This window comes from Heptranchias perlo, chromosome 19, assembly GCF_035084215.1.
Source record: "Heptranchias perlo isolate sHepPer1 chromosome 19, sHepPer1.hap1, whole genome shotgun sequence".
NCBI classification, from domain to species: domain Eukaryota; kingdom Metazoa; phylum Chordata; class Chondrichthyes; order Hexanchiformes; family Hexanchidae; genus Heptranchias; species Heptranchias perlo.
In genome coordinates, this window is record NC_090343.1 from 31,847,590 (window position 1) to 31,865,837 (window position 18,248).

The following is an 18,248-nucleotide window of genomic DNA, read 5'->3' on the forward strand; positions in this document are numbered from 1 at the left end:
TAAATCATTCCTGTTTCAGCAGACCCATGAAAAATTTTCCCCTTATCAATGAGATGGTGAAGCTTTCACTCCTCCACCCCACCTCAGCTTCCAGGTGCATAATGCTGAGAATCCAAAGAGGATGGACAATTCTGAGAAAACATGAAACAGATTTATATGGAACATAGTAATACAGATCCAAATGTGGAGCAAGTACTCTTAGTTTATATACTAGGAATATATTTGAGCATATTCTGTAACCCAGCTCTTGTTTTCTGTAATATTTAATTAGCGCTCTGTATGTTCATATTTTAAGACTTGAAAATTCCTGTGAAATATCAGTCGCTCTGTAATGCAAAATTTAAAATATTTGTTTTCTTATGCTTTCAAAATGTAAGGGCTTTGTAATGAAAATGAAATAAAAACTGATACAAAATCAGTCCAAAAACTGAACTTCTAATTCTAAGATTTGTCAAGATATACTGGAAAATTGAGTGTTCAGTCATAACAAAATTCAACACTCTATAAATTTGGATAGAGTCAATTACCTAAAGCCATCTTTTTCCAGAGATAGCAATGAGGAATTCTAAGAGATACATTAACACGTATGAGCTGCTTTGCATTGGGTCAAAGGGTTAAAAAAGATGGAACAAATAATTGCAGTTAATGTTATCCCCACCTACCTGTAGAAGCCTCCTGCATACCTGCAGGTGAGTTAAGAGGATTTGATCAAGACACCCATTTTCTGATGTTAGAGCAAGGGTTCCTGTTGCTTTAATTCCTAAATCTCCATTCTTAGTCAATAAGTCATGCTGATGAATATTGCCTTTATTGTAAGTGCCATTCCTGCCAAATGGTAAGGTGCATAAGAAAAATAAATTAAAACAAAGCACAGCACAGATAACAGCATGCACTCTAGTCAATCTTTAAAAATACAGTTACAAATAAGTTTCTAATTTTGGGGTTAAAAAACTAAGTAGCAGCAGTCATAAATACTTTAAACTTGTGCAAGTGAGTGCAAAAATACTGTAGTCTAATTCAGCTGCCAAACCCAATGGTACAGCATGCAGTAATGTTCCAACTGCTAAACTATACCTTTAATTACTAGGTTTTCTTGTTCTTTTATAGTTTTCCTAAATCTAATTTTACTTTAATTCCCAAATCATTGAAATGTTAGTATAAAAGGAAGCCATTCAGCTCATCATGCCAGCTCCACATCAGAGCTATTTATTCTAATTCCATTTCCCTGCTCTTCTACCCTCTTCTTTTTCAACTGTGTATTTCTTAAATGCTGTGATTGGCTCTTGTTGAATTAGTTGTGGCAATGTATTCATATTTTAATAATTTTTTGTCTGAAAATAGATATTCTAACTCTTGCTTTTATGCTTCTGTTATTAATGTTAAGTTTGGACCTTTGTTACCAGTGGAAATAATCTTTTCCTATTTACCCAATCAAACCATTTCATAATTTTGAACGTTTCTATTAACCTTTTCTGCTTCAGTGAATACAGTCCTAGTTTTTACAGTGTCTCATCATAATTATAGCTTCTTATCCTCAAGGGAATACATGCCAAGGTTATGCAACCTGTCCTCGTAATTTAACACTTTAAGCCCTGGTTTCATTCTGGTGAAACAGCACTGCACCCTCTCCAAGGCCATTATATCTTTCCTGAGGTTCAGTGCCCAAAGCTGAACACAATACCTCTAGATGGGGTCTGACCAAGACTCTGTACAACTGAAGCATCACTTCCTCACTTTTCTATTCCAATCCCCTTGAAAAAAAGGCCAATATTCCATTACCTATTTGATTACTTTTTGTACCTGTGAACTAACTTTTAGTGAGTTGTGTACATGGACACCTGAATCGTTTTTCTCCTCCGCAGCTCTTAGTCTCTCACCATAAAGAAAATATTCCGATTTGTCTTTCTTGGATCCAAAGTGGATGACCGCACACTCTCCCACATTAAACTTCATTTGCCAAAGCTTTGCCCACTCATTTCATTTGTCTATGTCCCTTTGTAACTTCCTGCTCCCATCTGCACAATTTACTGTGCCTCCTAACAGTGTAATTTGCAAACTTGGATGTACAACCTTCTATTCCTTCATCCAAGTCATTAATATATATGGTGACAACCTGAGGCCCCAGTACAGATCCCGGGGAAACACCACTTGTCACATCCTACTAATCCCCCCAAAAGCAATACCTTATAAAGATCTGTTATGTATGTTGCTGTCCCAATCATTGAAAAAACAGAATTAACCCCCCCCACCCCATACCTCCAATCAAGATAACCAAGAGTAATTTCATGGCCATGATCTATTTTTGGAGTCCATTGATAAAATAACTTGAACAATTCAATTTGATTGTAGCCTTATACTCACTTGGTTATCTGTTATCTGTTTTCAAGACATTTTCTTTGTCTTGTCTGAAAACACTTTGTTAGCAATGAAAGGTGTATGGTTTATTGTCATTTTTTCAGTTACCTACCTTTCATCCTTCATCCTAATGCTCCCAGAGCATGAAAGATTATCTTCACTTGAATCAGCGTTTAGGAAGTTGAAGCTTTCTAAGACTGTTTCAACACTCAGACTGACAGTAGATGTACTTGTACTGTCTGTTATTTCTTTCTGTTAAAAGAAAGAATGCAACTTTAAAAACAAAAATAATGTAATAGTTTCGTTCAAATTGTCTCATTCTCTCAGTTTACTATAAATTATGAGGTATAAATTACACCTGTCTATAAGTTGCTCCCATATTTTATAAGAAAAGCACAGTAAATTGTACCGATATGTAAGTTATTCTCGTGTCTAGATGATTAATGTGTGACTCATATGCCACATTTTACAGTCATGTATCTCCTATTGCTCAAATCTGGTGTTACGCAAAAATGTACTTTCCTAACTAATTAATTTGACAAGCTTATAATCAAACTTTAAAAAAAAAGCAGATATTTAACTACTGAAATTTGGACAATACAGTACATTGGAACATTGTCCGATAACCCGGAGACCTGTTTCAAACGTTTCCCAGACTGATGGGATGTATGTCAATAGATGGTTGCAAGGATCTTAAGTGATATGAATTTTGGCATATTAAATTTTGAGTTCTTAGTGTGTATAGGTTCACAGTATAAAACGTATCAATTATGGTCAGATAATAAAGACGGTTGGTATGAAAAATATAAATATCACTCTCCTGCAGTAGAGAATGTTTTTCTGAGGATGGAGTTGGCAAATTCTTGGGGTAGTACAGAGGTTAAATGCAGAGTTCTATTTCCTATCATAATGACCTGGAAGTACTTAAGCTCACACTGTATTTTTGGTGGACACCAAGCAGTATTTCTGCCCACACTAGGGAACTCTTCGCTGAGGGCAAAGGGGATTCTGACACCTGTGCAGATTAAAGGGTGAAGCAGCTTCCTAAACTTATACAATGTTCTCAGCCTCCAATGAAGATTCAAAAATCAGGCCATTAGGAAATGTCCATCAATTGTCCCTTTTGGCCATTTCATTTTTTGTTGGCATTTTCTATTACCAAGCAATGCTTGGATGCCTATTTTATACAGAAATTAGTTATGTCAAACATTACTGAGGTAGTAATGATGGTAAATATGACGTTTGCTATCACACTATCATTACTCCAGCAAAGGGCCACAATTTAGGCCAGCATCCAGATTGCTGGGTCCCAGCCTACCCAGGCAGTTTCCAAAGGGCCTTATTGGGGGCAGAGCCCCTGCCTATCACAAACAAATACAGCAGTGTAGGGGGAGGCATAGCCAGAGACGGGGATTCCCAATCTGGCAGTTTCTTCATCTCCAGCCTGGCAAAGCATTTAATGAGCAGGCACGCTGAGTAAGACCAGGTGTCCTGGCCTGCCAAACAGTGGTTGTGGGGCCTACCTAGGGGTCCAGGCCTGGGGCAAAATTGAAATGTTAAAATGGCTCTTCTCTTTTTAGATACTGGGCATTTCCAGCTTTTTCTGTTTCTCTTTCAAGTTAAATCAAAAGCAGCACTGACTATATAAAGAAATGAGTTTAACCGTAGTCAATTTTGATGACCTATTTTTCCTCAAAATATTTAATGTTTAAAAATAGCTATCCCTCTGATACCCTCTCTGCTCAGAGTAAAACAAATTCAATCAATGTGAAATGGCCTTGCCTCCTGCAACCCTACTTTCTAAATGGTAAAAAGTTAAAAACAGTGGATGTCCAAAGGGACTTAGGTACATAGATCATTGAAGTGTCATGAACAGGTGCAGAAAATAATCAGTAAGGCTACTGGAATGCTGACCTTTATATCTAGAGGACTAGAGTACAAGGGGGCAGAAGTTATGCTGCAGCTATACAAAACCTTGGTTAGACCGCACCTGGAGTACTGTGAGCAGTTCTGGGCACCGCACTTTCGGAAGGACATATTGGCCTTGGAGGGAGTGCAGCGTAGGTTTACTAGAATGATACCCGGACTTCAAGGGTTAAGTTACGAGGAGAGATTACACAAAATGGGGTTGTATTCTCTAGAGTTTCAAAGGTTAAGGGGTGATCTGATCAAAGTTTCTAAGATATTAAGGGGAACAGATAGGGTGGATAGAGAGAAACTATTTCCGCTGGTTGGGGATTTTAGGAGTGGGGGCACAGTCTAAAAATTAGAGCCAGACCTTTCAGGAGCGAGATTAGAAAACATTTCTACACACAAAGGGTTGTAGAAGTTTGGAACTCTCTTCCGCAAACGGCAATTGATACTAGCTCAATTGCTAAATTTAAATGTGAGATGGATAGCTTTTTGGCAACCAAAGGTATTAAGGGATATGGGCCAAAGGCAGGGATATGGAGTTAGATCACAGATCAGCCATGATCTTATCAAATGGCGGAGCAGGCACGAGGGGCTGAATGGCCTACTCCTGTTCCTATGTTTCTATAACCCAAGGTAAAGTACCATTCAACAGATTTGAGTTTAGGCACTATCATGACTCGAGAATTTTCAACTGAGAGAACAACAGGACAAGCACGTATAGATCTAGCTGAGTTTAGTCACAAAATCCTAATTATTATAAAGGACCGATAGAGGGCTTGTCTAGGAAGAAAATTCAAGGGAGAGGGTGACACTTAAACATGTTTTATTCATAATTTCCGTTTAATATTAAATCCTATATTTTATATTGTTTCACTGCTGGCTTTAATAGAATAAAACTTTTTTTTTTACAGCCTGGACAACTTCTGACATCCAGCAAATGTAATCATATTTACTGAGATGAAATATCATTGCTAGAAAATGTAATCACATTTATTGATATGCTCTATAAGGAGATTAATCCAGTTTCAATTTTAGTCTATATAATTTGGGCATTCAAACAGTTGAAACTGATCCCAGTTCCACAGGCCAAAGCACAGGCCTCCTCTGATTATCAAGAAACAGTGACACATAAATCATTACAAGGACATTAGGGAGGGATCTGGAAGCAATAACAAAAGCTTAAAGATAAAAGAGACAGGAGATGAGTGTAAAAATCAGACCAGGTAAGGAATAAAAATAACATAAATGGTCAAGGAACAACTACAGTTATAAAACAGAAGCATAAAAGGACTGTTAAAAATAAAGTAAAAGGAACCAATATTAAAGATGAATTAAACTGCCTGTACAGCAATGTACACAGCATCCAAAATAAAACAGGGGAACTGGAGGCAATAATCTGTAGCAAGGAATCAGATATAGTAGGAATAACTGAAACATGGCTTTGTAAAGAACAGGACTGGCAACTAAATATTGCAGATTATAACATAATCAGAAAGGATATGGAAGGAAGAAGGGGGTGGAGTAACTACTACTTAGAGATAACATAATGGCAGTAGAAAAAAGGGACATAACTAATGGAAGGATAGAAACAGAATCCATACGGATTGAAATAAAAGATAAGTTATCGATCATGCTAATAGGGGTATACTACAGACCACCAAATAATGGAAAGGAGGTGGAGGAAGAAATATGTAAGCAAATATGTGAAATGAGTAAAGGACATAGAATAATAATCATGGGAGATTTTAACTATCCCCAAATAAACTGGCAACAGGTAGGTGAAGAGGCACAGGGAATGGAGTTTTTACAGTGTGTACAGGACTCCTTTTTTACCCAGCATGTAAAAAGCCCAACAAGAGAGGAAGCACTGCTGGAACTGATAATGGGAAATGAACCAGAACAGATAAGAGAAGTAAGCATTGAGGACCATCTAGGCAATAGCGATCACAACATAATAAGGTTTAAGACAAGGTTGAGAAGGACATAAGTAAGACAAAGACCAAAGTAACAAATTGGAAAAAAGCTGATTTTCAGGGGATGAGAATGGACCTAGGGAAAATAAATTGGAAAAATTTACTGATAAACAAAGAAATAGAATAGCAGTAGGAAACATTTAAAACAGTGATCAATAGAGTCCAGGAGAAATATATCACACTAAAAAGCAAGAACAAACTAGCCAGTAATGATACACCATGGATGAATAAAGAAGGGCAAAATTGAAACTAAAGAAAAAGGCATACACTAAGTACATGGACAACAAAGGAGAGGATGACAAAAGGGAATATGAAAACATTAGGAAAGAAGTTAGAAAAGAACAATTAGGAAGGCAAAGAGAAACTACAAAATTAAATTATCAAGGAATATAAAAAGAAATAGTAAAGTATTCTATAAACACAAATAACAAAAGAAGAATCAGGATAGGGATAGGGCCACTAAGGAATACACATGATAAACTCACAGGTAATGACAGAATTATTAAAATAATTATTTTGCCTCAGTATTTACCAAGGAGACTAACATGATGAGCATGACATTAGATGAAGAGATCAAAAAAGATATAGAGACATTTAAGATAGAAAGGGGGGAGATAATTGATAAACTAATCAAACTTAGAGAGGATAAAACCCCTGGTCCAGATGGATTGCATCCGCACATATTAAAAGAAGTTAGGGAAGAGATAGTTAATACCGAGGAGGACTGCGACAAAATACAGGGAGACATTAATAAACTTGCAGAATAGGCATGTAATTGGCAAATTAATTTCAATATAGATAAGTGTGAGATGGTACATTTTGGTAGGAAGAATAAGGGGGCTACATACTGCTTGGATAATAAGTCTAAATGGGATAGAGGAGAAAAGGATCTGGGGTACAGATACACAAGTCACTAAAAGTAGCAACGCAGGTTAATAAGGTCATTTTAAAAAAAGTTAAGCCTCAAGGGATAGAATTGAAAAGCAGAGAAGTTATGTTAAACTTGTATAGAACCTTAGTTAGATCACAGTTGGAGTACTGTGAACAGTTTTGTGTACAGTTTTAGTCTCCTTACCTAAGGAAGAATATACTTGCTTAGAGGGGGTGCAACGAAGGCTCACTAGATTGATTCCTGGGATGACAGGGTTGTCCTTTGAGGAGTGATTGAGTAGAAAGGGGTTATATTCTCCAGAGTTTAGAACAATGAGCGGTGATCTCATTGAAATGAATAAAATTCTTAGGGGGCTTGATGGGGTAAATGCTGAGAAGACGTTTCCCCTGGCTGGAGAGTGTAGAACCAGGGGTCATAGTCTTAAGATAAAGGGTCAGCCATTTAGGACCGAGGTGAGGAAAAATGTATTCACTTTTCCATCCTGTGTTGTGAATCTTTGGAATTCTCTACCCCAGAGGGCTATGGGTGCTCAGTCATTGAGTATATTCAATACTGAGATCGATAGATTTTTGGACACTCAGGGAATCAAAGGAAATGGGGATAAAGTGGAGTTGAGGTAGAAGATCAGCCATGATCTTACTGAATGGCAGAGCAGGCTCGAGGGGCCATATGGCCAACTCCTGCTCCTATTTCTTAGGTTCTTATGGTCTCCATATTATAAAAAGGATATAGAGGCACTGGAGAAGGTGCAAAAAAGAAGTTATACCTATCAGGGCAGATTGGGGCTCTTTTCTCCAGAAAAGAGAAGACCAAGGGATGACCTGATAGAGGTCTTTAAGATTATGAAAAGGTTTGATAGGGTAGACATAGAGAAGATGTTTCCACTTGCATGGGAGACCAGAACTACGGGCCATAAATATAAGATAGTCACTAATAAATCCAATAGGGAATTATGGAGAAACTTCTTTACCCAGAGAGTGGTTACAATGTTAAACTTGCTACCGCAAGTAGTTGAGGCGACTAGTATAGATGCATTTAAGGGAAGCTAGATGAACACATAAGGGAGAAAGGGATAGAAGAATGCACTGATAGGGTTAGATGAAGTAGGGAGGGAGGAAGCTCGGGTGGAGAATAAACACCGCATGGACCTGTTGGGCTGAATGGCCTGTTTCTGTGCTGTACATTTTATGTAATTCTATGGATTGATCATCAAATCACCAAGCAATGCAAGTGCATTTCCTCCCTCTCCACTTGGCCACAAAACTGGCAGTTTGTCCATACTCCACTGTTATACTCCCAGGGATTAGATGCCCCTGACAGACAGATAGGTGTGTTCTCAGCCACAGACAGCAGTCACTTCCTCACAGTGAGATGTCTTCAGATTGACCCAATTTGAGTGATTTTTTTCTGAATCTGGTTCTGCACTCATCCCAAATTTCTGGACGCGCATACGGTTTATAAAAGGGGCCTTCAACAATATTTTGAGATCACACCAACAACAAACTCAAAACCTTTAAGTCCAAAATGGTTGATGAAACCTTATTATGGGCTGTTTAAATTTTTACATTAAAAGGGGCACTAGTTAGTTTTTATTGGACATTCTAATTATATTTTCCAACCTACATTTTCCCTGAAATATATTAAAATACTAGCTTCACCCTTGGGATTTAAACATTGAGATAATTGTTGAAGAAGCTCTAGTGCCATACCTTCAGAATATCTCCGAAGTGCAGAACCTGCTGTTCTAGTCTTTGGAGTTCCTTATAGTTTCTTTGATCAGTCCTCAGAATAATCAATATTTCTTGCAGTATGGTTCCTATATTTACTGAAATGAAATCTGTCCTTGTATTTTTTCCAGAAGGCATTGATGTGCTATTTCTGAGTGTACTGGAGGCTGTCAAAGTTCTCAGTGGATTTAATGGTTTTGTAAGATCTGCGCTCCTGGTGTGGCCTGTTGAGTCCTGCCCAGCAGGTTTCCCAGTAGGCTGCTGAAGCCTCTGCTGTGGTCCTATGTGTAGCACTGAACAACTTTGAAATTGTCTGGCTTGTATTGAATCATTTTTAAATTCTCTTTGATCTGGATATCTTGGTTCTACATGTGGTGATTGCGCAGTTCTTTCTGTAGGGAAACCGCCCTGCAAGCTACGGGATAATTTCCTGCGTAACTCTTTGTTAGCTAATGCGTCATCAGTACAGTGACTGATTCCCTGTTTGTCTATATTTGCATAATTGTGAAATTTCTCATTCTCAGGCACAGATGACAAATGTGTATTGTGGTATCCATTTCCTAAGTGATTAAAGATAGAGGTTCCTTTTGTTTCATGAGATAATAGAGGCAGTGTATCCTCTTGTCCAATGTGCTGTGCAACAGAATAGAAAATAGAGGATTAATATGTACATTCATAATGAAAATATTAAGATATAACCAAATTAACTTATTGAAGCATATACAGTTACTAGATATTCTCTTTTTCAATTTGTGTTATTTTATACAAGGCATGTCAATACAAGACTATATCATGCACTCTACATTTAAGAGTCAACACCTGGCAACTATTTCCTGTTAGGATTAATTTTAATTTATTATCCTTGACTGCCAAAAGTTATAGAAGTGCGTTGCAATATGAAACATCCCCATTGAGTTACTCACAGAGAAGTACTTGTCCCTGAAGCTGGGGGTGCTGGGAGGTGTCCAGTTATACACAGAGCCTTTCCTACTTGACAAAGAGAATTTGCTGACTGATCCAGAGGTTATTGATACGTCATCAGTATCAAATGGACTGTGACAAAGTAAAAGGTGGAAGAGAAATTAAAAGCAGGATTGAAACAAAAAAAACTGAATTTAGATTTTTGTATGATATTACTGAAAGAAAAATGTGCCATTTTGTCAGATTGTATTTCTCCTGCACATAAGTCCATTTATCTAAACTATAAAATGTGGGATGAGTTTCACTAAAGATTTCAGTTTTCTGACGTGACATTTTTTTCACAAATATAAACACCATACATTACCTTTTATTCTTTTCAAGGGCAATTCCGTATGACAAACAATATAAGATCTTAACTGTATTCCCAAACCTAAGCATGCATGAAGATAAAAAGGTGACACCACAAAAATATGATATTTTGTAGAACAGCTTCTCAACTGATTCTGCTGCCTCAGACTGATTATTAGTTAGCATAACAACAAATTAATGACACTCATGAGAATATAACTTTATGGAACCCATTAAAGATTTATTTTTTCATTTGTTGAATCCATCCGCTCCGCATTGAGGTTAGATCAATATACAACATGTCCCCAGCACAGTTAGCTCCCATTTAAAGCCTGGCTATTGGAGGTGGGGGGGTGGAGATGGGAACTGAGTAGATCTAACAGAAAAGGAAGGAAACACAGAGGGCAATTCAACTTGGGCCTTTCTTGCACATCTCACAGCAGCTGTCCGAAGAACAACATTGACAGAGGCCCAGAAGCAGGCTACGTGCCCAATGGGGCAATGTGTTTCCCTGTGAATAAACTTCGAGGGAATAACTAAAATAAGGCATCTTGCATTTAGCGCGTACTTCCTCTAGGTGTTATACTTAGATTCCTGTAATACATTCGCCATCACAATTTGTTGATAACGGCCTATTTGCTATAAAACAGCACATCCCCTGATTCACCATGCAAAACACTCCAGGAGATGCACTGCCATAAATAAAAAATAGTTTCATGCCAATTAGAATCACACTTCAAAGTGTCAAACTTTGATACAGATGCAAAGTAAAAGTCAAAGTCAAAGATAGCCCGTCATTGACCTGGACCCTAAAATTTATACGCTCTTGTAATTGCCCTTTAAATGACCACAGCTGTTTACGACCAGCTCCATTTACCTTGATTTGCCTGTTTAGCGCAGTGGCTTTAAAGGGACAGGCCAAGTTAACAGCTAAACATCACAACCATGCTTCACACCGAGACTACTCTTGAGCAGTGCCGTAGAATATCTGCTTTTGTGCATGTTTGTGTGTATTTTGCACCTAGCATAAGTCTATGATCTGTTACACGTACAAATCTCTGATACTCTTTCACCTGATCAGCTGAAATAGCATATTCATAGAACAACAACAACTCACAATAAGTAGGGAATTTTTCAATGAAAAGCAGGAACAAAAACTACTAATAAGGAACTTGCAGGAGGTATAAAAACTATGAATGAAGAATCAGCAAACAGCTACCAATAAAATAATTAGTAAGAAGGAAAATGAGAACCAATGAATTGATTCAGAATATTTTTGACTGCAATCTTTTTCAGTCACCTTTGGAGAGAGTAATGAAAATAATGTTTCTAACGTAAACATTTTTAAAAATTAAATAATTCACAATAACATCATTAAGCTTTCAACAACAACTTGCATTTATATAGTGCCTTTAATCTAGTAAAACATCATAAGGTACTTCACACGAACGTAATCAGACAAAAGGATTCACACCGAGCCAATTAAAGAGACAGTAGGATAGCAACAGGCTAAATTATTAAATCAGGATTATTTTCAAATACAATTATTTACAAAAAACTAGCTGTATAGGTGAGATATTGAACAGTCAAATAGGAGTCTGGAGAGAGATTCCGTAGGGTTAACAAGGGATTAATCAAACAGGCCAGTCAGACAAGTCCCTTTCAATTCTTCTTAAAGAACTTGAGATGAAGCACTTCTCAAAGAAATAAGCGATCCTTTTCCTCAGCAAAAAGGGAATACAGTCTTTCTAAGAATTCTATAAAGTTAATTTTGTACATTTGAAATGTCTTCATCAGTGTGTTTGTTTGGGGGTCAGTGCACATGTTAGAATTCTTAGGATTTTAGTTTTGATGTATTACCCAGATCTATGTGCTCAACTAAGTGGCAGACTCCCAAACTACACCAGTGCCATTATGCCCATCATTCTGATAGGCTAGATATCCGATGGTTAAAGTGGAATTTGTTAAGAAAGGATATTCATTCCAATCCCAGGATAGTGTTGCTTTGATCCCATCCCTGCAATATATGACTTTGCCTGCAACTTTTTCTCCCGCTTCCACAGTTATTAGGATTTCATAAATACTTGGCCATACTCCCATAATGAGATAAAAGAGTAATTCATTCATTTTTTCAAAAATAAAACGGCCCTGAATTTCCTTGTAGGTTTTGACATAAAAAACCCTATGATCTGGGCAGGCTGGGGTGGAAATTGAGGCAGGGCCTAGTTACGTCAGAGGCAGATGCAAATAGAGTCACCAGAGTGGTGTCAAAGTAAATAGAATGGCGCAAGGTGAGGTAGGTCAGCTCTGGCAGATAAACCTATCTCTAGTCCTGCACTAATACGGGGGTAATGTTGGATAATGTAGCACGAAATCTGCAGAACCAGGGGCTAAACTGTCTTCGCAATTTCACAATATTCAACAGCCAATGGAAAACATTAACTTTGAAAATTTCACCAGTAAATGAAAAACCATTACTATAAATTGCAGGTTAGGCAAGAACTGGACCAGCTTGGCCCGCTTTAACCCCTATACAACTCCCAAAATGTACCTTTAGGTAACCATTTTCTCCTTGGTCTAATACTGGGTAGAATTGGGCTTATAAACAGAAAACCACAGATTGCTCTGTGAATAGCCAGTCTTTCTGTCAATCGTAAAAAATGCCTCGTGCTTCAACAACACCTTCCAGTTTTTTGATTGGATGTACAAAAAATTTTCATCCTCCATACCACCTTCTGATTGGAACTCAGACCAAGGGGAAAAAAAACTTTCCCAATGCCTGCCATCGCAGCTGACCACACTATTAATTAATAACCAATACAGTACTGATTTACCAACCTATGCTAAGTTGACTCCAGTTAAAAGGTAATCAGTACCATTTTGATAAAGAAAAACTTGGAAGAGTGGCATATCTCAGTGATGGTTTTGCAACATAAAGACATGATGGGCCGAATGACCTTCTGTGCTGTATCATTCTACGAAATGATTTTTTTTAATACAGATAACATTACTGCACTATCAGGTGATGATACTGCTTAAAGTGTAACTTTTACTCAACAAACCTTGTGCATGAGATGCTGTTGTAACAGAATGTTACCTTAAGGTGGCAATATTGATCTGAAACTCCTCAGTCTGCGCAGCTACATCAGATTTAGGAAAAGGGGTATTTTTACATTGCACATGAAAAGATTTCGAGATATAAAGGCTATTGCTAGTTGAAGTCCGGTTTGTACTTACATAGGACTGAATACAGTGTTACAAAGCAGAAATAAGTTAAAAGCAATGCTAGTTCTGTTTGACTTCTAATGGATTTAGGTCTAACTTAGGCCAACCAAAGGAAAATGGCTCTCATAGTAAAAACTATTGTTACAGTTCTAAGACTCATTATTTCTCCCGACATTGTGTTTATAGTCCAGCTGTAAAAGTCTTGCTTTGGTAAATCATGTATGTGATGTTGTATGTGATAGCCAGTGAAAGATTTTTCTTTTAACTCTACATTGAATACTTAACAACTTGAATTTATATAGCACTCTTAATGTAGTTAATGTTCCAAGGTGCTTTGTATAGGAGAAAAGGGAAGGGGCAGACACCAGCCATTCGTAGGATACAAATTAGGGGAAGTGTCCAAAGTCATGATCGATCAATATATTTTGAGGAGGCTTATTTAAAAGAGAAAAAACTGGTTCAGATTCAATTTGACATAAGCACAAAGCTTCAATTAACCAGTAAAGAACAGCTGATGCCAGTTGACTGCAACTTTTTTCTTCCAGCATTTAAATGCTGGCCACATTTGTGTCAAGGTATTGTATATAAATTCTTGGTTAGATTGCTTGGTATTCTAGATTAGTACTGTTATAATTAGGGGAAGTTTAAATGATGGATCAGAATCTAAAGTCTAAAAATTTATCAGCAACTTTACATGATTTTTTGATAATTTTTTGGAACCCGGGAATCCTAACGACAATTGAGGTAAGCATTTATTTCAATTCAATAGTCAATCTTTGTGGAAGGCCCTCTGTCACAATCTTTCAAATTTATACACATGCTGTGTCTTGGAAGATGATGAGTTTTAGCAAAGTTGAGACAAGTCTGTAGTTTATTTTCTTCAGTGGAGAGAAAAACATGTGTTTTACATGTAAATGTACCCAGTGTATCATACAGCTTACCCTGCAGAACACTTTATTTTGTGATCACTTTCTCCCAGTTCATACTTAGAGTCATATTTCTGTGTCCCTGAGGAAGCCCAAAGGCTAAACAACCTTTGCATTCTCGGACATTAGTTGGTGTTTTGTTGCAAACATCCAACCTCAGTTTAAATATTTTTATATGTGTGCAATGATTCTAAATACAGTGACCAAATACAATTCCCTAACTGTAAATTGTTATAGAAAAACTAGAAATTTCCCAGAAGAGAAAACTGATAATAGCAACAATTTACTTTTAAAGCCCATTTAACATAATAACATGTTCCAGGATGCTTTACTAGAGTCCTAGGGGACCAGAATGTAGGGGTATGATGGCTAAAGGCTCTTCAAAGGGGGAAAGTTGTGCAGTAGAACAGAATTAGAAGAGTGGAGAGTGTGTGTTGGGATGTAGAAGGTTACATAGGTAGAGAGCAGCAAGGTTGTGGAGGGATTTAAAAATGAGAATGAGGATTTTAAAGCCAATGCACTAGAAAATCGGGTTGACGAGTGCAAGAGAGAATATGAGAATGAAGTCTCTTTCAGAAAACAAATTTCAGTTGAGACCCACATTTTTTTTCTAGATGCTAACATTTATAGACTAGTACAATAAAAGCAATTCAATGAGTTCCTGATCTCGACTGTGCTATTGAAGGGAAGGTTTAGAGCAAAGAGTTGGCTGTTTCATACAGGAAAAATGGAAAAACTTGCAGACGAATCACTCTGGAATGCTATCACGCATCTCCCAGGAACCATCTTAACAGTAACACTGGCAGAGGCCTGGGAGCAGGTTACTGTCCGTCTTCAGTACTAGGTAATGTTACATGGGCAGAAGGATCAAAAATAAAAAGGCCAAAAAAAATGAGTTTAATCAAAAAAGTAAGCAACTTTTTTTAACGTATAGTGCAAATGAACTTTCAAAATCTCAGGTACTGCTGAGATGTCAAACATAAAGGGGTAGAGTTTCCGCTTTGGGCACAATTGGTGTTTGGTTGCAAATTGCAGCGGTTATGTTACAGTTCGAGTTTCAGCAAAAATGTATTTGCATAATCACAAACCTAAAATCTTCCATGAACCAGCCCAATCTGGTAGCTTAATGGAACATAATTGTTTATTTTTTTCTTTTGCAATAAAAAATATTCATTGATGTATTTAAGAGTGGTAACCTGGTGCAGTTTTATTAATACAGCTGAAAATGGGTTTATCACAAGAAATAAGCATTTTTAAAAGAGTGTCTAGTCCTCCACCTGTGAGTGACCTGATTTTAAATCACTGAAAATGACTTTAAAAAACTATTCTGAACCATTTACCACTTTAATTGGTGTACATTAGTCAGTTTCTTAGTAAATTAAATATTTCTCAATATGCTAAAACGTGCCGACTAGTGCCTGTCCGCCTAGGAAAATTAACATAATTTGAAGGCCCTCCTCGAACGGGTGCAATCGGTGGAAACTTTGATCGGGGTGGGGGGGGGGGGGCGCGGTGGTCAGTTTTTTTGGCGGGGCCAGCTTCTGCGCAATGACATTTGAACCCGCGCAAAAGATCGCGGAAACTTGAATTATGCTGGGCGAAATTTACGCCCAGCGTAAACAGAAATTCCGTAATCTTTTGCGCTAGTTCGGCCGGATTGCGCTGATAAAAGCAATCTACCTTAAAGAATTTTGCTTCCAGAATTTGAACAGGAGTACAGTTCTGCTTCAAATTAGTTGATATTGGCTACAGACTAAAACCGAACTCCCACTGGAATGATTCAGTTTTAGGGGATGCCTAAACAAACATGCACAGAATGACCTGGACTCAAAGTATTAAAACAATCATTCCACACAGATCACACAGGTTTAACTCCCAGCAGAGAGCAATGGATTCATCTGCCAGCCATATGTGTCATGATCTTAACCATTCACAAATCACATTGTGTAGAGTTAATACCGTTTAATTGATATTACTGGATTGTATCATTTTTTAAATGCATTTATTTATGTTTCCTTTCCCTCTTTTGCTTCACCCCTTCTCCTAAAGATACTCCCTGACTGCAAGGCTAGGCAGCCAACAAGTAGTCATGCCTCTGCCAATTCCACTCTGGAGCTAGTCACTAAGGGATGTATGAAGGCTGCCCTTCCATATTGTCTTCCCTCCCGAGAGGCGCCTTTTATTCCACTCAGCATTTCTCCAAAATATTACGTGTGATCAGTTACTCAACATACTGAAAATTGTGGATGCAAATCTCTGTCCTAGAACTTCACGCCACATTCCATAGGTACAAAAGCACACTACACTCCAAGCCCATTATCAGTATCACTTGAATTTATAGTATGTAGGGTTATCAGCCATCTGGTTTTGGACCAGTTAGGTTTTTAAGTAGGCTGCCCAAAGAGTTCTAAAATTTAAAACTGACACCAAGGGCTCGAATTTAGCAGGCCTGCGGGTTCCCAGCGGGTGGTCCTCCGGGAGCGTCGAAAACGCGGACGGCGAAATTAGTGGGTTGCCCACGCGATCGTAGCAGGCAACACACTAATAGGAATCAATTACCTGCTCCTCCGGGGTCCACGGCGCTGGCCTGCGCGTCGGTCGGGCTGCGCATGCGCAGTACGATCTGTCAGCTGGAGGCTCTCTAGTTAAAGGGGCAGTCCTCCACTGACAGATGCTGCAACCAATGGGACAAATTGCAGCATGGAGCAGCCCAGGGGGAAGGCTGCTCCCAGTTTAATGATGCCTCACCCCAGGTCTCATCAGATGGGGTGAGGAGGAGGGGGAGGACACAGATCTTCCCCCCGGCGGGCGGGAGGAAGCGGCCTGCCTCTGCCACCAAGAAGGCCTGGCTCGAGGTGGCAGAGGGGGTCACCTGCGCCACCAACATATGGCCCACCTGCATACAGTGCAGGAGGCGCTGCAATGACCGCAGTAGGTCTGCCACAGTGAGAACACGAAGTCTTCCCCCTACACTCCGTCTGCCACAACACTGCCCCCACCCCAAATCTCCTTCGGCACCGCCAACACTATTCTGTCACATCGCCCTTCATACCCACTCACACCCCATCCTCATCTTACCTCCATCTACTCACCTCGCCAGTACTCATCCTGCCACTAACACGCAACCCAATCCTCATACAATCTCATGGCTCCATCCCATACTCACCCTCTCGTGCATCTCCCTCACGGCCAGCCTCACTCAACCTGCCACCACCTGTGCTGCAGCCACAGGGCATGCATCACATATGTGCAGTAGGCAGCGTAAGGCAAACGTCTCGTCAGCATGAAGGGGGTGCACAAGGGTGTCTGAGGGTTTGTCATGGGTGTTACCCATATTGAATTTCAGAGCAACAAACAGCACACATTATATTGACACCACCACTGCCATGTCTCCGCGAATCCTGTCCGTTGTGTCCAATAATGCCCGCTCCTGGGTATCACTATGAGGACCCACCACTGATGCCACCCATCGTGTTACTGCAGAGTAGGTGCAGGTGTATTTGCAGGGCTCGTCCGCGCAGACGACTGAGAGACATCGGCGGTGTAGCCGGCTGCACCCTGGAAGGATGCGGAGGAGAAGGTGTGGAGGGCAGTGGTGACTTTGCCAGCGACAGGTAAGCAGTTGGTGCTGGGGCCAGCCAGGAGCAGCTCGGCATGAAAGAGGCTGCAGATCTCCACGACTACATGTCGAGCGAATCTGCGCCTCCCTGTGCACTGCTGCTCGGAGAGGTCCGGGGAGCTGCGCCTCGGTCTGTGGACCCTGTGGCGAGGGTAGTGCCCTCTGCGACGTGTCTCTCTCTGCGGTAGCCCTCCCTCCTGCTGTGCAGGTGGGCGTGCAACAACACCGTGTTGGGGGGATCCACGTCTCTGCGGCGGACGGCGTGGACTGCGAGGCTGCTGGTGCTGGTCATGCTCTTCGTCCTCCGAGGGTGTCCACACACCACCCAACTGGCAGGTGTTGGTCTGA

General features: G+C 39.5%; 1 protein-coding gene across 1 annotated transcript in view; it reads right to left on the reverse strand.

The window, feature by feature from the left end:
- ripor3 (RIPOR family member 3) overlaps window positions 1–18,248 on the reverse strand; it is a gene marked incomplete at its 5' end in the record, with an annotated part of 118,023 nt that overhangs the window by 14,745 nt on the left and 85,030 nt on the right. Inside the window, 4 exons of the mRNA XM_068000684.1 lie at window positions 663–825; window positions 2,468–2,607; window positions 8,844–9,494; window positions 9,785–9,914. Of these exons, the coding sequence (XP_067856785.1) occupies window positions 663–825; window positions 2,468–2,607; window positions 8,844–9,494; window positions 9,785–9,914 (1,084 nt within the window). The remainder of the gene's footprint in view (window positions 1–662; window positions 826–2,467; window positions 2,608–8,843; window positions 9,495–9,784; window positions 9,915–18,248) is intronic.